The sequence below is a fragment of the Dermacentor andersoni genome, chromosome 5 (genome assembly GCF_023375885.2).
Source record: "Dermacentor andersoni chromosome 5, qqDerAnde1_hic_scaffold, whole genome shotgun sequence".
Classification (NCBI taxonomy): domain Eukaryota; kingdom Metazoa; phylum Arthropoda; class Arachnida; order Ixodida; family Ixodidae; genus Dermacentor; species Dermacentor andersoni.
The window spans coordinates 15,792,520-15,816,045 of record NC_092818.1 but is presented as its reverse complement, the minus strand read 5'-3'; the positions used below and the strand labels follow the sequence as shown (position 1 = coordinate 15,816,045).

Genomic DNA, 23,526 nt, shown 5'->3' with positions numbered 1-23,526 from the left:
ATCAATTGCATTAACGGACAAAGAACTGGTTTTTCTGAGGTCGCACATGCGCTCTCTTTGTTCTTAGGTCATGAATTTTGAATGCATACTCATGTCGGGTTGTTGCTTTGTAGGGGGCGCTTTTGTCTTGGTCTCAGATGTTTGCACACACAGCTCGAGCTGGCATTGTCCTCGGTTAAAAAAAAGGTCTGCATGAGGCAGTTCACGCAAATCCTACGACAGTGCCCGAGACAACAAATTCAGAAGCACTTTAGCATTAGTGGTTCAGAACTTTAGGCCGGGTGAGAAATGGTTCTCAGCTACGGTGCTCGTGCAGGCAGGTCCAGTCGCATATAAACTAAGTATTGTTACTCCTCGAGGAGTGTTTCAGCGGGTTCGTCACATGAACCACATTGTGTGTGTGCCACTGGAAGATGACACTATGGCACATCTAGCACCATTCCTGGAGCCGGAGTCACAGCCTCGAGTCAACCAGCCTCCACGCCAAGGTTCCAGCCCTCAAGGCTACCCTGGAGTCTGCACTGCCTGATCATCACAACAGTTCGCGACAGGAGACCCCCAACCACTATGTTTCGTAGTCGAGTGTTGTAAACAAAACAAGTCTAGTGGCATGTTGCATAGCATGCCTTAGCATGGTAATAGCCGTGCTCTTGCTCTCGCAACCTACCCTGTCACCCTAGCCTTTGTAGATAATGTGGCTCTAAATAGCGCAAGCCATCGCACTCACGTCTGTTTGTGTAATCATGGATAAACGATTACATTCTTGCAGTGTGGTTGTCTTGCCATGACACACGTTTGCTGCTGCCATGACATGGCAATGACGTGCGTCTGATGCATACACTGTAGCCTAACCACTGCAAAGATAGGCACTGCCACTATTGCAGTCACCACTGGAATTACTGTTGAGGTCAGGAACGTGTGTGCTGGCCAGCTAAGTTCAAATTAATCTGCCAAAGGCCAATTTCAGGGTCAAAATATGAAAGCTTGGGCCCATAGAAATGTACGTTGGGATTAAATTAACCGAAAACTGTAATTAGCCACAGTCAAAGTGACGGAAGTATACTGTATTGGCTTTTTTTACATGTCAGCTTCAGTTACATTTCCCAGGATGTTTATGCACGAGGACGTCATAATGCAGGAGGTGGTCACATGGGTGCCGAACTCTGGATATTTTGGCACTCGCTCTGGCCTGCTTGGTCGTCCGCTATGCTATTATACTCCTGACCATCTTCCGTGTCCTGACAAATACAACTCCCTCAACAACCTCGTACGTAGAAAAGTTATCATGCTAAATTACTTAGGGCTCTCCAAGGCTTGCCAGTGTATTCTCATCCAACACAGAAAATGCAGTACAGTGCAGTCCACTTATAACGATATCAAGAACGAAAAATCCGATCGTTATAACCTATCATCGTTATATCTGGACTGCCACAAAGAAAGAAAAAAGAAAGCTGCCGAACATACCTTTCTAACTCCAAAACCAAATTTTCCACTTACAATAAAGAATTGACGCTGTAGAAAGAAGGCTGTGAAAAATAAGATCTTTATTTATACTTCTAAGCCGCGTGTCAAGCGTTAGGCGTACTGAAATAGTCAGAAATCTGCACTTGCTTTCGCGGAAGGGCGGGAAGGTTCAAGTTCACAACCACGGTGTGCATCGCGTCCAGCAGCTGCGCGAACAGTGGCGGCTATAATTTAGTGTGCATGGAATCAATTAGTGACTCTATCGACGACAGCGCACTTTGCGTGAACATTAGGGTCAGTTTCAAAGGCGGGCCACTGTCAACCTCGTCACCTCCATCGCACAAAGCCGATGTCTGTTGCGACAACGATCACCCCATAGGAGATTCTTGGCAGAACGAGGCAGCACTATCTGCACTCAGAAACTGCTCCATCGAAGTACCACCTATTTTATTGCCAGTAGCAACGTGCTCCCACAGTTCGGCAATGTCAGCAGCTGCCACCGTTGTTTTCACACATGGGGGTTTCACCCTAGCTCATAAAGCCTACCGCTTCCGTTCGTAGGCACGGTCACAGGTTCTAGCCTTCATGATCGTGGCGCTCGCAGTTTTCAGAATCGTCGGTATCATTGACTGCGTGAGTCTTGTAAAATTTGCAGCTTCGCCCCAAGTGACACAGCTATGTGCTTCATGAGCGCACCGACTTCTGCTTCCGCGGCGCATTTCCACGCTCCCCGAGAAAAAGAGGGAGATTGTAGAAAGGGAGCACAGATGCGATTCACTTCAAATTTTTTTTCCTATGGATGCTTGCCGGTGACGTGGATGAGAAGCAGCTGGTGCCATCTCGTGGCACACTGCGCCAACTTGCGATGCTATGAATCGGTGCGCTGGCGGGATGCGCTGCGTGGTAACGGCGGCAGATATAAACTCACGCAGGCAAACCTTTCGCCCCTTTCGGTTAAGGGGAACTTAGCAAAGCTAACTTCAAGTTTATTGTGCATGGAAAATGCCGTCCAAAAGGCAGAATTTCGATTCATTATATCCAATATGCGGTGAATAACATATTGTTATATACGGGGTTTTTTTTCATAGCCCTAATGCATAAATTAATACTCTGAAGTCAACTCATCCTTATAACCTATATATCGTTATATGTGGTATCGTTATAAGTGGACTGCACAGCATAACTTCCCGAAACACAGAAAACAAAAAGTTGAAGATGTCTTGTTCTTACACGCGCTGGCAATTTTTGGTTGGAGGCCCTTGAAACTGCTAGCTTAATGCATCTTCCTTGCAGTGTTCATTTATGTTAAGCTGTGTGCGTGCGTGCGTGCGCGCGCACACACACAAAGCCCGCTTTGGCAAAATCTGATGGCAACTGTATCAAGAGTGCTTCCCAGTATTTTTGAAAACGCAATGAACAGAGACGAAAAACCGAAAATGCACAGACCTTAGTGACACTCATGGCAAGGTGTCGTATTTTCGACTGGTCAGACACATGGACGTAAGGTGTGTAGTCACGCAGGCTGAACACATTTGCTGCATAGTGGCACAGATAGCACAGGATGTTGTAGAAAAGCAGCGAGTAGAGGCCCGTCAAACGGTCGTCTGGACAGAACCACCGGTCACACAACATGAAGAACAGCACCTGAGCGAAGAAGCCATAGAAAAGAATACATTTAGACAGTGCCATTCACATGCCTGTTTCCCGTATTATACTCGCATACAAAACTGGCAACTACAGCAGTATACTGCTCGTCCATAACTTTAATATATTTGCTGCTCGCTTGTGTTCACAGACTCGAAAAATGTAATGCATTGCAGAAAAGGACACATGAAGACAAAACTGAGTGCACCTGGCGCTAACTTACAGCAATTTATTTCAAAGTTTACAAACATATTAAACCAGACAAGGAAGTCACTGTCATGTTAAGCAACAATAGCAACAAACGTTGGTTTCCCTGTTGCTCAAAATTAGAACTTGTAGGTAAAGACATGTGCGGGATAAGAAGGGTGACTCTAAGAGCAATTTGTTATTTTGTCAAAGCATTGGCACATTTGTTAAATTTATCGTCAATTTTTGTCAATGGACACAAACTTACCCATTTTAAAAGAAGGATAGTGGCAACCAGTAGAACACATGCCAGTGCTTAACTTCAGTGTAACTATAACAGACTTCCATTAATTCAATCTGAATGAGACCACCAGAATTGATCGAATTACCTGGTGGGTTGAATTAAAAAGAGACAAAAATGTACAAACACGCTGCTGCTTTATTAGATAGCATTTACCAGAAGTTGGAAGTGACTGAATGGTACGCAACAACTACAACAACTCAATTTCAACATGTCTCCATACCTAATACGCATCCACATCTTTTTATAGGCTCGAAGTAAAAAAAAATTGCAGCAGGTCCAATTCATCTTGTTGGAATCTATATACAATGAAGCTTTGTTTAAATGCATAAAGAATGCTGAAAACTGTGTTAGTCTCTACGCTATTGCAGTGTCAGTGCAAAGCCATACCAAAAGCGCTCATCCAAACCACATCGTCCATGTTGCAAGCTGTCCTAGTGCAGCCCCTTCACATCTACTCAGGTGCACTTGCATGTGTTTTTGCGCACCTGTGCTGAGCAACGTGACACATGCTGCGATTATTCCAAAGAGCTACTAGTTGGCATTGGCACGAGAGAAGTCCGCCTGCGATTTCGCCTCCCTTCTAGAGAACTGTTTACTGTATTAATTGTACTGTGAAGTGTTTGTTTTCAGCTTGTAGACGGAGCTATGACTGTTTTGGCCACTTTGTAAATAGCATAGGCAAGCACATACTACATTCCTAATAAATGCTATAGGGAAAAAAAAGTGATTGTGGCCTAATGGTTAGAGCGTCCGGTTGCTGTGGTGGAGGACCAAAGTTCAGTCCCACCATCAAGCAAGTAATTCAATCTTCTTTTTTTCAGCAGGACGGCAGCAGCACCTAGCAGCCACAGTCATGGCAGTCCAGGAGGGTTCACAAAGAAAGCTGCTCCTCAAAAAGCAATGTGCCCTGTTAAGAAAGGCCCAGCTGAGGTGCAAGTGTTGCCAGCCAGTTGCGATGACGGCGGCGGCATCAACTTTCAAGGAACGCCACCGTTACGCTCTAGCCTCGTCGCCGTTGTGACTGAATGAGTTGGACGGGCCAACTATTGTTACTGAACCCACCAACGCGAACCTGATCTCCTATGAGTGGGGGAGTTGCCGCGGGAACGTCATCGGAGGCCCCTTCCCACGCGCCGACCAAGACGCAAGACAATGGCTGCTCGGGCGCACTGCGAGGGTCCGCTCCGAGTTCTACGAAATCCATGTGATGTCGGTTTCGGACCGTGAACCTGTGCATGTGTGTGCGCGTGTGTGTGTGTAAACCGTCCCGCGGAGGGGCGGCGTGTTTACGATGACTGGACGAGCGTTCCCGCCACCTTGGAATCGGGGGAGGACCAAGTGTTTATAAACGGCTGTTGTGCGGATGCTCAAGACACTTTTTCTTAAGCAGTCATGTTAGACTGATACACTTTCTCAAGCAGTCCTGTTAGACTGACGTACTTTTTCTCGCAGTCATGCTAGACTGATGAACTGCATGTAAATACTGTAAATAAACCCATATTCCTTGTTCCCAATGAGAAGCAGTCCTTCCCTTCATCAACATCTTCAGCGTGGATAAGTTGGACGATGGCATGGGCCAGCTACCTTGTAATTTATGCCGGACTCCAATCTTGACAACGGGTTACGAGCGATGGGATTGAGCCCCCAATCCTGACAACTGGCTGACAGCGGTGAGATGGACTTTGCGACGTGGTGCTGTGACTGCGGTGAGTGCTTGGTTCTTGCTTTGACTCTCTAGGCTTCATTTTGTGGTTGTTCTGTTTAGAACAGTAGGGAAGCTAGATTGTTGAGTGTTAGCTAGGCTGTGTTTTCCTAGCTAGATTTAGTGAGCAGGACCAAGGCAGTAAAGCAGCAATCATGGAGTTAAGGACACTCCTGAGAGACGAGTTGTTGATTGTTGGTAAGGAACTGGGCCTAGATGTACGCAAGGAAATGCTAAAATCGGAATTATTGGAGCTAATTTCCGAACAGGCCAGTGAGGAAGAAATTGAAATGGGGTTTGAACTTCTGAAAAAACGAGAGAAACGGGACAGAGAAAGAGAAGAACGGGACAGAGAAGAAAGGAAAAGAAAGAGAGAGGAACGCGATAAAGATCACGAGTTAAGAAAAATGCAACTTGAACTTGAAAGCAAACGTTTGGAGTTGTCTCAAGGAAGTGAAGGGGCTTTGGGACAATAGAGTGAGGCAGAATCATACCGCATGGACAGGATATTAAAGCCATTTGAGGTCGGGACCGACATAGGCTTGTTCCTAAGCAATTTCGAAAGGACTTGCGAAAAGATGAACTTCGGTCCGAGTACCTGGCCACAGCGGTTGCTGTCTATGTTGCCGTCTGAGGCGTCGGAAGTAATCGCCAGACTCAGTGCAGAGGACGCATATGATTATGCAAAAGTTAAGGCTAGTCGCCTGAAGAAATACCGCCTTTCAGCCGAAGCTTTTTGGCAAAGGTTTAGGAGCACAGGCAAGAAAGATAGCGAGGGGTATCGGGAGTTCGCATACGGCTTAAAGGCCAACCTAGTCGAGTGGCTGAAAAGCGCGGAAGCGTACGACAGCAGAGACATGATCATTGAATGCATGTGTCTAGAGCAGTTTTACAAAAGCGTCCCCCAAGCTGAGAAACTGTGGGTGCAAGACAGAGGGAATGTAAACACTGTGGAAAGGGCGGATGAATTAGCTGAAGAGTACGCAACGCGTAGAAAGTTGAACGCCGAGGACGGTAATTGGGACGGTCAAAATGGACCGTGGAAACCATTTCCATTCAAAAAGGGTTCGCAGACTAGACGACCGGAGCCTGTAGACGTGGAGGAAAAGCCCGCAGAAAAGAGCGAGGAGAAAACTAATGGGGAAACCGTACAAAAAGAGCAGAAAAGAAAATTCGAATCTTTTCGACCAATCCGCTGTTATAAATGCCACAAACTGGGACATATAGCTGTAAACTGCGGGAAGCCCAGTGTAGTTTTTTCCTACGTAGAGGAAAAAGACGAGAATATGGAACTTTTAAGCCTATATCTTCACGACCTGCAAGTTAATGGCAAACCATGCAGAGTGCTAAGAGACAGTGCCGCCACGATGGACATTGTCCATCCGTCTTACGTGACGGTAGATGACTTCACCGGAGAAGTAGCATGGATCAAACAGGTTGTAGAGGAACACAGCATGTGTCTGCCCATGGCCAAAGTCAAAATCAGTGGACCATTCGGGGAGCTAGAGACTGAGGCTGCAGTTTCCAAATTTTTGTCACTGCAGTACCCTTACATCTTTTCGAATCGTTCAAATCAGTTACTGCGTGACAAAGGGCTTAAATTGGCAGAGGGAGTAGTACAGGCATTGATGCGAGGCCAAGCTTGTAAGATCGCGTCGCTTTCGGCTGAAAATGCACAAGCTGCTCCAGCGGAAGCAGAAAAGGGGATAACTTCAATACCCGGATCCGAGCTAGGCCCGAGGGACAAGAACACCGTTGAGGAAAGCCTGCCAGCTGACCAGCTCAATGAGAGCGTATCACCAGGGTGTCAAAGTTCACCCCTGCTGGAAGAGCCCGCTGATGCACTCGCAAGCGAGACAGGGCCATTGTTATCACCGGCCTCAAAGAACTTTGATCAGCTCTTACGTGTGGATAGAGAGTCACTGGCAGCGGAGCAAAAGAAGGATGACAGCTTAGCTAAATTACACCACACAGCTAAAGAAGGCATTGCTAGGCGCAACGTGACGATACATGAGAGAGGAGGATTGTTGTATCGGCACTACAGAGATCGAAAGGGTAGGATTTTAGATCAGTTAGTCGTACCTACTAAGTACAGGAAGGACCTTTTGAGTCTCTGTCACGGAAATGAGTGGTCCAGCCACCTAGGCATAAACAAATCAAAGGAAAGATTGCTTATAGAATACTACTGGCCTGGCTGTTTCAAAGACATAGAAAACTTTGTAAGATCATGCAACGCCTGCCAGCGCTCGGGTAAACCAGGAGAGACATGGAAAGCTCCACTAAAGGTAGTGCCCTTAATAGAGCCTTTCAGACAACTTGTAATACACACGGTAGGGCCTCTACCAAAATCAAAATCAGGTTAAAGGTACTTGTTTACCATGCTGTGTCCGGCTACAAAGTTTCCAGAAGCAATCCCTCTGAAAGAGCTCAGCTCCACTGAAGTAGTAGACGCGCTTTTGACAGTGTTTGCACGAGTTGGTTTTCCAGCCGAAATTCAGGCGGATCAAGGGTCAGTATTCACCAGCGCACTGACTTCCACATTCTTGCAAAAGTGCGGGGTAAAGTTAATACACAGTTCCGTCTATCACCCTCAGTCAAACACTGTAGAGAGGTGGCATTCAGTGCTTAAGCGAGTTTTGCGTGCACTCTGTTACGAGCACAAGGAGGACTGGGAGAACTGTCTGCCAGCAACTTTGTTTGCTTTGCGAACGGTTCCACATGAAGCGACAGGGTTCTCGCCGGCAGAACTAGTGCATAGGAGGACACTCCGTTCTCCACTAAGAATGTTAAGAGAGATGTGGGAGGAAAGAGGAGACAGTCCTACAGTGGTTGAATACGTGCTAAATCTGCTGGAACGGCTAAGCGCAACCCAAGAACTAGTTGGAAAGAACATGGGAGCAGCTCAAAAGAACACAAAATTCTATTACGACAAGAATGCGAGGCTTCGTACGTTTAACGCCGGAGACCAGGTAATGATCCTAAAACCTTCAAGAAAGAACAAGCTTGAAGTTCACTGGGACGGGCCCGTTAAAGTGTTGCACAAACTTTCAGATACTAACTATGCTCTGAAAATGCCCAGTCGCAGGAAGGAGGTGAGGATATATCACTGCAATTTGATGAAGCCATATATAGAGCGGAGCGCAGTCTTTAACTGTACCATCAAAGAGCAGGATGACACTAGTACCGAGTTTGATTAGTATAAGGCAACCTACGACTCTGAAATCGGCCTCGAAGAAGTAGTAAAACATTCGGTAAGCTCGCATGCTCTTAGACCCGAGCAGCTAAATGAGCTAAAAGGGGTGTTCGGGGAATATTTCGACAGATTCAGCGATCGGCCGTGTAGAACCGAACTAATAACGCATGAAATAGAGCTGACATCAACCGAGCCCGTAAGATCAAAGCCTTACAGGGTGTCTCCAGACAGAGAGAAATTATGGAGGCAGAGATACAGCGCATGCTAGAGTTGGGAGTTATTGAGCCCGCTGAGAGTGACTACACGTCACCGCTAATACTGGTAGAAACCCCTAACAAGGACCCTCGTCCATGTGTTGACTACAGGAAGTTAAATGCCATCACTAGGGATCAGCTGTACCCGATACCCAACATTGAGGAACGAATTGAAAGAGTTAGCGCTGCTAAATACATTTCAACTATAGATCTCGTGCGGGGGTACTGGCAAGTTCCCCTTTCAAAAAGTGCCAGCCGCAATGCCGCATTCATCTCACCTGTAGGCACTTTTCGCCCTCTCGCACTCAGCTTTGGGCTGAAGAACGCGCCGTTTAGCTTCTCTAAGTTAATGCATATTGTCCTAAACGACTTGCAGGAGTTTGCCTTGCTTTATCTTGATGACGTAGGAATTTTTTCGGATAGCTGGGAACAACACGTATTGCACCTCAAACAGGTGTTTTCACGGTTGAGGGAAGCCGGCTTAACGATGAAAGCGGAAAAGTGGAGATTTGGTTGTTCACAGGTTACTTATCTGGGCCATGTTGTCGGCCAGGGCACGAGACGGCCGGCCGAGCTGAAAATAGCTACGATTGGAGAATTTTCTCAGCCGCGCACGAAAACAGACCTTCGTTCATTTTTGGGACTTGTGGGGTACTATCAACGGTACATTCTGAATTACTCGCAAATGGCAAGTCCATTAACAGACGCCCTCCGAAAGGGAGCACCAAGTAGCGTACACTGGGATACGGACAAAGAAAACGCTTTCCATTTAAAGTTTAAAAACGCTATTGGTTTCTCGTCCTGTGCTTCGCGCACCAGGCTACACAAAGGAATTCATAGTTCAATGCGACACAAGCGACAGAGGTATGGGCATGGTACTTAGTCAGGTCAGCGACGATAACGAGGAGCATCCTATCCTCTATGCCAGCCGTAAACTGAATATAAGAGAGGAAGCCTACAGCGCTTCTGAGAAGGAATGCGCTTGTTTAGCTAGGGCCGCCCAGAAGTTGTCGTGTTACCTGTACGGAGCGAAGTTCATCTTCGAGACTGGCTACTGTCCTCTGACGTGGCTCAATCAAATGTCACACAAAAATGGGCGCTTGCTCCAATGGAGCCTCTCTCCAAGAGTACAACTTCTCCGTTAGATATAAGAAAGGAAAGTTGCATAGCAATACGGATGGTTTGAGCAGGCTAATTTGAATTCTGCATTTGAGGGTCCCGCCTAAATTTTAGGGTTACTAGTGTTAATTTTATTAAGCCAAGAAAATCCCCTCTCATTTAGCAGGATTCTCTCCATGATTGCTGAATTTATGAGCACGAAATTGCTTCAGAAATTGGCATAGCGAAATGCAGCACTTTTTTGTTTCTGCACTTACGTTTTTCTTTTTTTGAAGCCTAGCAGGTGTAAAGTGAGAGCCAAGGTACTTCATCTCAGCGCAGAGTCGTGTTGTGGGGTTCATTTTGCTGTTGCCTTTCCTTGTTGGATGTTTTGGTGCGGTGACATCATTACACAAGTGGTTACTGCGAGCCAAGACATCACCCCCTGACCACCAGCCGTTCTCTTCCTGCCCAGCGGTTATCAGCTCTGGAGACTTTCCGGGCCATGGAGGCGCTGCTAAGAACGGCCCAGCTGAGGTGCAAGTGTTGCCAGCCAGTTGCGACGACGGCGGCGTCAACTTTGAAGGAACGCCACCGTTACGCTCTAGCCTCGTCGCCGTTGTGACTGAATGAGTTCAGCGGGCCAACTATTGTTACCGAACCCACCAACGCGGACCTGATCTGCTATGAGTGGGGGAGTTGCTGCGGGAACTTCGTCGGAGGCCCCTTCCCACGCGCCGACCAAGACGTTAGACAATGGCTACCCGGGCGCACTGCGAGGGTCCACTCCGAGTTCTACGAAATCAGTGTAATGTCGGTTTCGGACCGTGAACCTGTGTGTGTGTGTGTGTGTGTGCGCGCGTGCGTGTGTGTAAACCGTCCTGCGGAGAGGCGCCGTGTTTACTATGACTGGACGAACGTTTCCGCCACCTTGGAATCAGGGGAGGACCGAGTGTTTATAAACGGCTGTTGTGCGGATGCTCGAGACACTTTTTCTTTAGCAGTCATGTTAGACTGATACACTTTCTCAAGCACTCCTGTTAGACTGACGTACTTTCTCTCGCAGTCATGCTAGACTGATGAACTGCATGTAAATACTGTAAATAAATCCATATTCCTCGTTCTCGATGAGAAGCAGTCCTTCCCTTCATCAACGTCCTCAGCGCGAATAAGTTGGACGACGGCGTGGGCCAGCTACCTTCTCATTTATGCCGGACTGCAATCTTGACAACGGGTTACGAGCGATGGGATTGAGCCTCCAATCCTGACAGCACCCATACCTAATGCGTACCCAATTTTAGAACAAGAAAAATGTAATGTGCCTCGGATTGTGACAATCAGAAAAAGATGTAACCCAAAGAGTTTACCTTTCGCAGAATGGCAATTTATTTATGCTCAATGTTCATCCTTGTCGCTCTGAGACAGCTCTTCATCGCTATGGCCAACAAGAGGCTGTCGTCTATGCGGTCCACTGCATTCAATATTCTGAATTTCTTGAATGACTCCACACCTATCACATCCGGGATGGTGGTCCATGCCTAAACATTTTGCTGTTCATCCTGTGATGGATGCAAGTCACCAGCACACCAAATATGTGATGCATGAAGATTCTAAAAGAAATAACAAGATGCCAAGAACTACCCAAACCTACGTCGCATGGACCCCAGGCCACGAACACCTGGCAGGAAATGAAGCAGCACATGCTGTCGCCCGAGAGCATAGCAGCCGGGATTTCCTGCCGCACGGTCTCCGGAAAGCAACGAGGGTGGAGGACATTCCCATCAACTACGCCGTAATATTGCAACATTACCGACTGGAAAGAAGACAATATCCTCTACCGCATCCAAAATTAAGCAAGGAAGAAGCTACCGCCCTCCGGAGACCACAAATGAATACGCATGTCCATGGAATTATCATGCACCGGATGCACCCCATATAAAATTCTCACACCTATGCCAATATTGAGATGTACCAGACACCCTCCAACACATGATGGTGGTGCGCTCGCACCGCGAGAAAAACAGTCAAGATGATGCCTCAGAACCGCTACAAGCGATCGAAGAAATGTGGGAGGCAATGTTAAAGGCACAGAGCCTGGAAGATCAGCGAAGTCTGGTGGACTAGGTCCGGGCTGCAGCATTAGCCAATGGCTTTCTGGACTAAGAGAGCCGCCCACCTAGGGCGAAGAAAGAACACTTTCTAGCTGTTTCTCACAATACACGTTCATTGCTCTTCTTCTCGGTTGCCGTAAGCTTAGCATGCAAAATAACTCTTATGAATGTGCTTCCACAATAAAAGTGGCATGTTGACGTCTCCAACCAACGCGAAAATGTGTTCTGTCGTCATCTTGTGATGATACTGACGAAGATGATGGATTTGATGGTAGGTCGTTGCTAATACTACAGATGTGAATGTGTTCTGTCGTCATCTTGTGATGATACTGACGAAGATGATGGATTTGATGGTAGGTCGTTGCTAATACTACAGATGTGATTTAGTGTACGAATAAAACCTGCTGGCGGTTCTCAGACACATTTTTTGGAAAAAAGGCACACATCAAAATCAGATAAATAAGGCTTCATGGTTAGCCCCATTCTTGCCTAAAAATTTACGGAAGACAAGCCAGAAAGTGGTGCCTTCAGCTGCAGGTAGCATGTATTTGACGCATTCACTGTTTCCCAGCACTGCCAAGACAGAATCCGTGGACACTGAGGTCACATCATTGTGGACACACGTAAGCTGACCAGTCGTGTTTGAATTATGGCGAGGTAGTGAAGTAAAGACCTGACCCATAGAAATGTATGGGCAATAGTTTGCACCTTCAATCGGGATTGAAATTAACTGTTAAACTTGAACATCTATATCAAGAATACAGCTTTGCAGAACAATGATTCCAGCTTGCACTGCCTACGCTCTGGAATCAACTGCACATGTGACAATACAGTTTGACGTAATAGTTAACGGATTCGACTTCGGCCTGCCATCTACCAGCCACCTGGTTAGCTCAGATGGTAGAGTAGTTGCCCCGAAAATGTGGTGGTCCCGGGTTCGAGCCCCGGACCAGGATGAATTTTTCAACTGCGAGGCTTTTCTTTCAAGGAACCCGTATGGGTTTCCTTTGTAGCTTTTTCTACAAACGGGTGGATGTCTGATTTTCCCTTTATTAATGACAATACAGTCGCGCCCATCATATTGAGTAGCACATAGCATTGATTGTTGTACTGCTGCAACTGCGGTAAGCCTTATGTGACCTACCAGACAATCCATAGTGTATATAAGAGCCACTGATGGAATGAAATGAAATGGTTAATGTTGCTTATTCAATGCCAGTACTGTTGTTTTAAGATCAATATCCTTCTTGCAAACAGGAAGCAAGTATTATACTTAGCTCCTTCAACAAATACAACACCCTACTAAGTGCTTGTGGTGGGTGACCTTTACATTATTACTATCAGTGTCAATGCATTGGATATAATCAGATACAATTGTTTCTGCTGTATGAGCTTCTCAGTTAACCTGACTTTCAGTTGTTAATCGAATCACATCATCTTTTGCAAATATTTGCATTTGATTTGGAAATTTAGCTATTCGAACACCCCCAAGTTTAATATGTTCAGAAACATGCTGCAAAATTAACAAATTCTGTTGCAGCAGAAGGAACAGCATAACTGGGCACTTCTGACAGGCATTCTGATGCACAATGTGGTCTAAGACAACAAAAAAATTGTGTGCAGAGAAGGGTAGAGATCAGAACCCATCAACTGCAGTTCTTGAACAAGGAATGTCACTGTAGCAATGATCAGACAACCTGACTTGTCTTCATAAATTGTTGCTCAAATGAAGACAAGTGCCCTTGTCGAAACAATGGCTACAGCCTGCGATATCCCTTGTTCAGCCGCTGTTGGTCACTTCCTGTGAGCCTCTATCTTCTAGCACAAGAGGGAACACAACAAGTGGGTGCATCAGGCACACAGTACTGTAACACATGACTTACGTTGCGGAACAAGACCACAATTCAAGATTACAAAGCAGTGCAAAGTTAAGCACGAAATATGGAGTTACAAGTAGTGCTGCGCGAATAGCAAAATTTTGTGTGCGAAACGAATTCGAATATTAAAGTGTGAGTGCAAACTGAATCGAATATTTTTCTAATACTTCTAAGTTAAATTGCCAAAACAATATACTCCAAAACAAGGCCAAAAAAGCTTATTACACATCTAGTGTACTCCCATATAGTTGTTCCTAGAAAAAAGAACAGTCCAATATAGCTGTTCAACAGAATGGATGGCTACAAGTGGAATCACAGAATGTTGTCAGGAAGAAAAGCAAGCTGCTCAACATTTCCCAGAAGTAGACAACTCGACCAGACACTGAGAACAGGCGCTTGCTAGACACGCTTGTTGCTGGTATGGCCAGGTATGGCCTTGTAAGATGAGCCAGCAGAGGTTAAGCTCTTGCTCCTGCCACCAGCGACATGGGTCTTCCCTTTGGCGCAGAGTCGCATCATGCAAGTGCCTTTATGCGTCTGCTTGTGAACGCTGTGTTGCTGACTTAGAAGGGTGTCAAAATTATTCCACAAGGCTGAGGTGGATTGTACATGTTCCTGGACCGTAAATGTGTGGGACACCTGTGTGCTCTTTTGTGCATTAGAATTCTTTTGCACACCTTCAACTACTAAGTTCCGGGGCCAGTTGCCCATTGTTCTATCATCTTGATATACCACAAGCTTGAAACAAGGGTGCAAGAACATTGCCAAGCTTGCTGCTTGATCAAGTTTGTAGTTAGGAAATCTTGTTTTCAGGCACTTGGTCAGATTAGCAGAAAATAAATATGTTGCAAAGCATTGAGTCATAGTATTGCTCAGGTGTGTGAGCAAGCAGTACAGGATCGGTATGACAACTGAAAGTGCTGGATAGCTATCAGCTCCAACTGTAGTTGCCGCTTGTTCAAGCGGCTTCAAAGCAGCAACATATTCATTAATTTGCCTCCATTCTGTTACTGAAAAGCTTTCAATGTACCCATCTTCAGAAGGAAGGTCGATGGTTATCACCTCTCTCAGCTCTACAAGCCTGGAAAACATTGTAATTTCACTATTCCACCTCATTTCGACATCTTCCACAACTCGAAGAGGCAGCTTGTTTAGGTTTTCTTTGGCAACAGTTCAGCCTTTCATGTGCTGTCGGGCTGTGCTTGTAACGTCCAACAATGCCTCTTGCTTTCTTACAAAGCGCAAAAAAGCCTGCAGTGATTCCCTTGGCTTGATAGCCAGTTGCAAGGTGTGTGCAAAACAAGCTCTCTCAAACCAAGGAAGAGCATTAGTGGCTGCCTTGATGTCGTGTGCATTATCCGTCACGACATAAATAGGAAATATGTTCTCTGGGATTTCCCATCCAGCAACAAGCTCTTCAAGGACTGAAGTTATTCTACTTGCTGTGTGCTTTCCCGGAAAGTGTCCGGTGCTCAGGCTGTACTGGGTCAGCTTGAACTGAATGTCCAGGAAGTGGCATGTCAGGCTGATGTAACTTTCATTTGCTCGTGATGTCCCAATGTCAGAGGTGAATGCAAGTGATGCCATGCCATCACTGTATGCTTTGTGTAGCTCTCTAGTGTCATCGTATGACTTTGGCACCAGCATACGAGACAGTGTCATTCTTGATGGTAGCCGATAACCAGGGATAGCCTCACTCAAACGGTCCACAAAACCAGAATCCTCAACGATCGTGTACGGCTGCAAGTTGAGTGCTATCATTCTAGCAATCCTCAGAATTTAAGCCTTCTGTTTCGAATCAGGCAATGCCGTTTTTCTTTTCAACACATCGGCAACACTTGGTTGACTGGCATCCACCTTTGAAGCTTGAAATTTAACATACAGAGTTTTGTGCCGCTTCAAATGGTTCAAGAGAGTGGTGGTGGTTACCATTGGAGTCTTCAGCGTGTTTCTGAAGGAGCACCAGAGTGCTTCAGATTGGGATCTTTTTTTCAAAAAAGTTCCAAATTGCGCTTCTTGTGGCCAGGTGCAAACTCTGTTGGGGCTGTTCAGTAGCTTCCATCGCAAAATTGCAGCTAGTGTAAGAAACCGAAGGTGCAATAACGAAAGCATACGCAAGTCGCACGCTCACACAGGACTCTGCAGATATAGCACGCAGGTGATAAAATAATGGTAGGTGACATGATAAAGTGCACAAAGGCGTCCGCAACTTCGTGGAGGTAACGCGCACAGCCAACGGCTTGAAAACAACTATATGTCGTGTAATGATGCGCACGGATATGCTCGTAAAGCTGGCGCACACAGTCAATGGCATGAAAACGAAAGTACGTAGGCACAATGCTGATAGTTTCGAAAGTGCGGGACTCTGCAGAGTTGTGCATACAGCCAAAGGCATGAAGACGAAAGCACAGAGCACCTATAGCCAATGTGGTAAAAGCATGTACATCACATGACAAACAAATGCTTCTGCACAGTACCCCGTAGAGCTGGCGGCAGTGTGCTGTTCCGTCACGTGAAAACGAAACTGTGCTGCACAGTGAGACTGGGTAACTTGATATTTCGCCATTTTTAGAATGATGAAAGCTCATATCAAAGGAAGGTTATTTTGCACACTGAAGATATCTACGTCATTGCTTTTTTGCGTGCCCGAAACCTGTAGCCGCGAGTGGTGCAAACAAAGGGAGGAGATCTTCAGCTGCATGTCGACCAGGAAAAGTTTCTATGGGCTGAAAACTGGAAAATATCCGAACCTTGATGACAAGCTTGCAGACCTTCTGAAGCAGCTCTGTGTAGACCAAGTTTGTCAAGGGGCCCACAACTTGAGTAGGCACCCCATCGGGGCATATCCAGAAGTGCCCAGCAAAACTGGATCATAAAGGAAAGGAACTATCAGCAGAATAAATTTCACATTCTATGTGCGTGTTTTGCACTTGTCTTTTCTTTTTTTTTCTGATTATCAACCTAGAGACATACCATAGTTTAAAAAAAAACTTTGTAACATTACATCCGGGTGCATTTTATTTCTAGCTCTCGGAAATTGGGTGCACGTTGCATTCGATTAAATATGGTATAAGCAGATGCTGCGCTTCGCACTTTTACGCTGCATGCTTTCTAAGAAAGTCTGTGGGCACTGATCAAGCTATCCTGTCTAAAACAGCGTCAAGGTGTGGTGATGGCCGTTAACCTTTCCGAAAGGTCAAAGTTCACGAGAAGAATTGGGTTTGCATGCATCATTTAGAAGCACTGCAATTTCATCTTTAGCGAATGACATTGTTGTATTTATTTTCCGGAACTTCGACTACTTCTAATAGTAAAAGTCCGGTGCGAATCAAATTGAATAGCAAACACTATTAGAAAAATATTTGAAAGTTCGAATATTCACACGCCCCTAACTAAAAGGGCAGGTGACACATAAGCTTAGAATGACAGAAAGCTGACCTAGTTGGTAAGGATTCGTTATGAAAAAAAAAGAAGATTAGGCATGCAGACAGGACGCAAGAGAAGAGAAGTGGCGTTCGTGTTGTCCACTTCTCTTGTGCCCTGTCTGCATGCCTCACCCTTCTATTTTTTTTTATTTTTTTTTTTGCATAATGACACATAAGCGTACTGAAAAAGTCAACCTGGGGTGAGAGTGAGAGCACAGAAGCCCCACCTGGTTAAGTAGGAGCAGCATGCCTTCACAGCGCTGAACGACGCCTTCTAGCCGGTCTCTGAAAGACTCTAATGTCTCCCACTGGGAGCGAAGCAGGCTCAGGAGCTCCATCTCGATAGCCCTCTCATGGGTGGGTGCAGCTGCCAGACAGCAGCATTCTGTCAAAAAAAAGAGAAAACAATAAAACTGTGGCATGTGAACAAGATGTGCATAGCATTCAAGGGCAAAACGAATGTTTAAAACTATGCAAACGGATTAAGAAAGAAAGGCCATGCCACCGAGGGCACCTAGACCTTCCATATGCTCACACAGACCTGCTAACTTCAGCAGCGGAAAATACTGCAGTCAAAGCCAGAAAATACTATTTGGTGAGAAATACTATAAGGTGTTTCATTACTTAAGATGTCAACTGTTCTTTTAAGAAATTAAAGAAGTATGTTCTGTAGAGATGCTGCGAGCAGAAATTCTGCACTATAGTCGGAGCAAGAGTGACCTGCACCACTGCTCATGATTTCTATTTATGAAGCATTGTAACAGCAGCCGATAATTTGGTTTCCGTTAAATCAATAAGGGGATGGCGCTAGCAAATGTAGGTCCAATCAATCCAACAGGTCCATGAAATCTGGCTGAGAAATAGGTTGAGGACTATGTTTTGCTTGACTACAACAAACCGTAAATTTATTAGCGTCAATACTACAGTAGTAACTGAGCTCTAAGAACCTGGCACTTCATGACAGAATTGTAAAACTTGGCAGGTATGGCTCATGACTTTGCAAAGTATAGAATAATTTCAGCAATGTATTGGAGATGCTTCAACAATAGCGGCATCTTTATTCTTTGAATGTGCCCCTTTTCAACATACCTTTCCTTTATCATACTACACACCAAAAAAAGCTGCAACACCAACAAACACGATCATCGCCCTTTGCAGGAAGAACCCAAAATTCATTTTATAATAGCTATTATATGAAACAATTTCTGATCTCATAAGAGAACACCAACATAGTAGGGTGTCATTTGATGAAAATTTTGCACGAGACTGTCAATTTAAAATTAAAATTTTTCTCTGGCCACTAATATTATGTTAGATTCTACAAATATCTTGGATCACAGTAACCTTTTCACAATGGTCTCATGATATGTTTTGGTTACTTCTCAGTCTCTGCACAGCTTTTCCTTTTTACAGCGAAGCTGTATACCTCTACCGTCCAAGGAAATTTTCATGTCGTTGCAAGCAAAAAACTCCCCATACGTGGGCCGATCCCCGAGATAGTGCAATGCCGGGCTGACCCGTGGCGGAGGTGAAGCAGGCGTTCAGCACTCCCCATACGTGGGCCGATACCAAAGATAATGCAATACCGGGCCGACCCACGACGGAGGTGAAGCAGGCGTTAAGCACTCCCCATACGTGGGCCGATACCGAAGATAGTGCAATACCAGGCCAACCCACGGCGGAGGTGAAGCAGGCGTTAAGCACTGCCCATGCGTTGGCCGATCCCGAAGATAGTGCAATGCCAGGCCGACCCGCCGCGGAGGTGAAGCAGGCGTTAAGCACTCCCCATACGTGGGTCGATACCGAAGATAGTGCAATACCGGGCCGACCCACGGCGGAGGTGACGCAGGTGTTAAGCACTCCCCATACGTGGGCCGAACACCGAGATAATGCAATGCCGGGCCGACCCGCCGCGGAGGTGAAGCAGGTGTTAAGCACTCCCCATACGTGGGCCGATACCGAAGGTAGTGCAATGCCGGCCCGCACCGCGGCGGAGGTGAAGCAGGTGGTAAGCACTCCCCATACGTGGGCCGATACCGAAGTTAGTGCAATGCCGGCCCGACCCGCGGCGGAGGTGAAGCAGGCGGTAAGCACTCCCCATACGTGGGCCGATACCGAAGATGGTGCAATGCCGGCCCGACCCGCGGCGGAGGTGAAGCAGGCGGTAAGCACTCCCCATACGTGGGCCGATACCGAAGATAGTACGATGCCGGCCCCACCCGCGGCGGAGGTGAAGCAGGCGTTCAGCACTCCCCATACGTGGGCCGAACCCAAAGATAGCGCAATACCATGCCGACCCACGGCGGAGGTGAAGTAGGCGTTACGCACTCCCCATATGTGGGCGGGTTCCGAAGATAGTACAATGCCGGGCAGACCCGCGGCGGAGGTGCAGTTCGCCATTAAAGGGCCCACATACAGCTTCGCTGGTCATTCTGCTTCACAAAGTGAAAGGGCAGTGAGTTTTTTTTTTTACTCTCCTCAATATTAGCTAATAAATGTTATAGAATTTTCTGACTAGTTTTCTATATTTGCTTTGTTCAACAAACCAGATTATGTGTGACATTTTAACATATATCACACTATGGCTAGCATCACTAAAAAGTACAACAGTTATGCTCATAATCACAGAAAGTAAGTATTATTTGTTGCAGCTAGCATTCTACATGTATTAGTGTCAGCCCTCTGGCTATGTTCAGTCATGAAGCTGCACACAATGAAGTCTAATTTTACAGAGTACAATAGCAATCTAGTAACAGAGTTCTGCCTACTTTGTAAGCAATCAAACTTTGTGAATAACATATTGTTTCGTGCAGTTCACACAGGTGCAACATGTTTATCATGGATATTGAGGCTTGTGACAATACGGTACACTGAAAGACTCACAAATCAGCAATTATTATCATATATTGCAATTTCACTCTTAAATCAATATGAAAACATTAATACTGCCACCTTAAACAGAAAAGAGATGCAACAGCATTTTCTTAACAAAAACTATCATGCATTATGTTTTCTTTTGTTTTTCGTGCAAGTATGTGAGCATACGTGAAGGCATTCTTATTAATCCTAGTTAGAGCATATTGTCTTTAATATACTTGCTATGTGTGTTGTTTCTTTAACAGTGGTCTGAATTTATAACATGGATAATTATTTTTATCTTCGTAAAGCTAAATGTAATTAGCTTTCCTTTTGCAATGAAACTCCAAATACATTTGCATTCTTTTATGGGCTGTGCCCTATACTACGAAAACCTGCACCCTTTTACTTTCTGTATGCTGACTGTGCTGCTGTCATGAAAAGCCTTCAGGCACTTTCAGACTGTCTGAAACAGCTTTTCACCTGAAGGGCTCCAAACAAACTGCTGGTTCTTTAGTCCCTTCAAAGGCATCCCAAATAAGAGTGCCGCTTCTTGGGTAAGTTGGAATTGCATACTGTCAGTTCAGCTTCCAAGAAAACCTGCCTTTACCCAGGCCAACAAGCACAATGCCAAACATGTGGATTTTTAATATTATCCTACATAATAAGTACAGACATCCATCCTCAATACTTCAAATTACTCAACATTAGGTGTCCATGCAAATGCATGATTAGGTACCATACATAATTAAGCTCTCACAATACTGGCATCACACTGCATTATTCCAACAGAACCTCTTCACAAAGTCATAATTGCTGAAATTTTCTGGTTGCATTTCCCAAATGCTGTTCCCTTACTCTTGCCACTTCTAAATGTTGCCCTGCAGAAAGTGCTGAGCCCACAGTCCAACTTTTGTGCAGTTCAGGATCTGGATGTAGGTTCAAATCACGTGAGAAAATAATATAATTCATCCCATTCTATGCTGTGGTCATATAGCCACCACAGAGCAGCAATATTATGTACGTACTTTCAGGTTCAAGTTGGCATGTGTAGCTGAATGCTTACAACTAACCATATCGGAACATATTATGTTGAGTGTCTTCATGTGTTCTGTCAGAATTTTTCAGAACAATGTACATAGTATACTTCCACTAAGAGGAACTCAAAGGGACCTGAAAAATATAAATTTATTATTCCTAATGCCCCAAAAAATGCATGACTTAAGGCTGTCAAATGAAACGTAATTAAAACCAAAATGGTTGGAATAGTGAAAGCAGTGCAAGAACACACACACAGATAGCATGGCAGAGAAAAGGACTACACAAGAGCTGTGTGGCTATTCTACTGAATTGCACTGGGTACAGTCGGAATCATGTCAATGTCAAAAAGTGTAGCATAGTTATGATGGGGCAAGACAACAGGTAGAACAAGCATACTTAGCATATGCTTAGAGTGACTTAGTAATAAAGTGATATACCATACAAAAGATGCTGTCTGTGCCACAACCGGCATCATTTCAAGAAACAGTGTGCATGCTACAGTTAGATGACAGCTGACAAGAGCAAAAGCTAACTACGAAAGTGAAACTCCTGTAGCAAAAACAGATAGAGGAGCAAGTTAAGCTTGCCTGCTCCTTGAGAAGAAGGCACTGTTGCTCTGTAAGGCTTTCCTTTCAAATAGCAGGGACACAAAATCCTCCTTTCAACCATGTTCAGCAAACCTTCATATACATAATTAATCACTACCAAATAATTAGGTTTCAAATAAGTCTGGTAATTTTGCCATGGAGCAGATAAATATGGAGTTTCATTTCGGACCTTACACAACAGCAACGCATATGTGTGCCTTCCACTTATGCCCGAGCACCTGCCACTGTCACTTATCCTTATCTGCAACTGTGTAAAAAGTGCTACACAGTGTACGGACAAGCTGCTGTGATGACATCACGTACCAGCTATTTGGGCCCGTATTGACAACAGGCAAGTGTCGTGAGCAGCGATGCAAAGATGGGGACCGGACGCCAACGTCAGTACATTCTAAAGAGACAAACGTCGATCACTCATAACAGCTTTACGTGTAAGAGTACGCATTAAAAAGTAAAACAGAAAGCAACCACAAGACGCGTGTGCTTTATTGCGTGGCATGCCGCGAAGGGATAGCGGAGACTCCGCCCGGCAACCCGAGGCTTCTTCAGAACTGGCACCCGTTCGCTCCGGAGCTAGGTCGGCTCAAAGACTGATCATAAGCTTGTCGTTCAGCGAACGGCCAGTATTTCAAGCTCGACGCATAGCATCCAAACAACCAAACCTGTTGCCGTGCAGCTGTGAACGAACCCTGCACGATCTTATCACTGCGCTCGCTCGCCAACCGGACAAACATCCAGCCGCGCTTTCCGTTCTCTCTCCGAAGCTTGTATTTCAGCGTGACGCTCACATGGACCGCAAGAAAAGAGAGAGTGCCGTTGAACGTCCGTTCAGCGTGAGTCACACAAAAGCGGAAAACACTTACCGGCACAATGAGCACAGCGTCGCACGCACGCCTTCGGCTGTCACGCCTGTGGTGACAACCCCAGCTCCCAAGTGTGGGCGAAGAGAGGCCGCAGCGCCTGAAATAGACGATATTATTAGTGTCTCAGAGACGTGAAACCTAACGTCCGCTTCCCGGGTCTGGTTTTGACAGAACGTACGAAACGAAGTTGCGAAAGAAACCCCCTTCCCCCCTCGACTGACACCACCGTAGAGAAAGGGATCACTGAAGATCCAAGACCCCCGCAACAGGTCACGTCAGAAACAACTAAACAAAAAAGGCTGCCCATAATGCGTATTATGAAGCGACGACCGCGCTTCCGAACACAATAAACCAGCCCTTCAATGATAGGCGCGATCACGCACGGTGTACGCCAGTTCACGTTGTCACCACCTGACGTACTACACTGACTGAAATATACATAGTCGTGCTTGTCTCACCTGCTTACATCACCGATGGCGCGAACTTGCAGCGTTCTCTCGGATGGCTCGGAAGTGCTCGCGGAACTGAGTGAGTGCTGTTGACGTGCCCTGATCAGAGGCGCACTGGAAGTTTTCTACGGTGTCTCACGGTTTTGCGAAAACAACTGAAGAAGAACGCACCACACGCACAACTTTCACCGCGTTCAAGATCAGCTACGGCACGCACGAGTGTTGAGAAAAACTAAACTAAAATAAGTGCGTTCTCGGAAGTGGTTGCCAGCTCCTTCTTCGCCTTCCAAATTGTCCTTTCTTCTAAGGTTTGTTACTGCAGTGGTGACATTAAACATCCTATTTTTTCTATCAGTACAATTTTCGAAGCAACAAGGAGTATTTAAAATTAATCGGCTAAAGAAAAAGTTGTAATCGTTTCGGTTTCGCTTGTAGCCGACGTGTATGCTTGTAT

General features: G+C 45.8%; 1 protein-coding gene across 3 annotated transcripts in view; it reads right to left on the bottom strand.

Moving 5' to 3' along the window:
- The window catches only part of LOC126529923 (uncharacterized), a 48,268-nt gene extending 24,959 nt beyond the window's left edge, over positions 1-23,309 (bottom strand). The window contains exons 1-4 of one of the 3 annotated variants that reach the window (XM_050177380.3): positions 23,082-23,309; positions 22,624-22,720; positions 17,486-17,643; positions 2,911-3,108 (exon numbers count right to left, since the gene is read on the bottom strand). In XM_050177380.3, coding sequence (XP_050033337.1) covers positions 2,911-3,108; positions 17,486-17,596 — 309 coding nt within the window. In that variant the 5' untranslated portion in view covers positions 17,597-17,643; positions 22,624-22,720; positions 23,082-23,309. Of the gene's footprint in view, positions 1-2,910; positions 3,109-16,583; positions 17,644-22,623; positions 22,721-23,081 lie in introns of those variants that run through there. The other 2 variants (XM_055070119.1, XM_072288151.1) reach the window with 2 other exon arrangements.
- Positions 23,310-23,526: the final 217 nt, after the last annotated feature.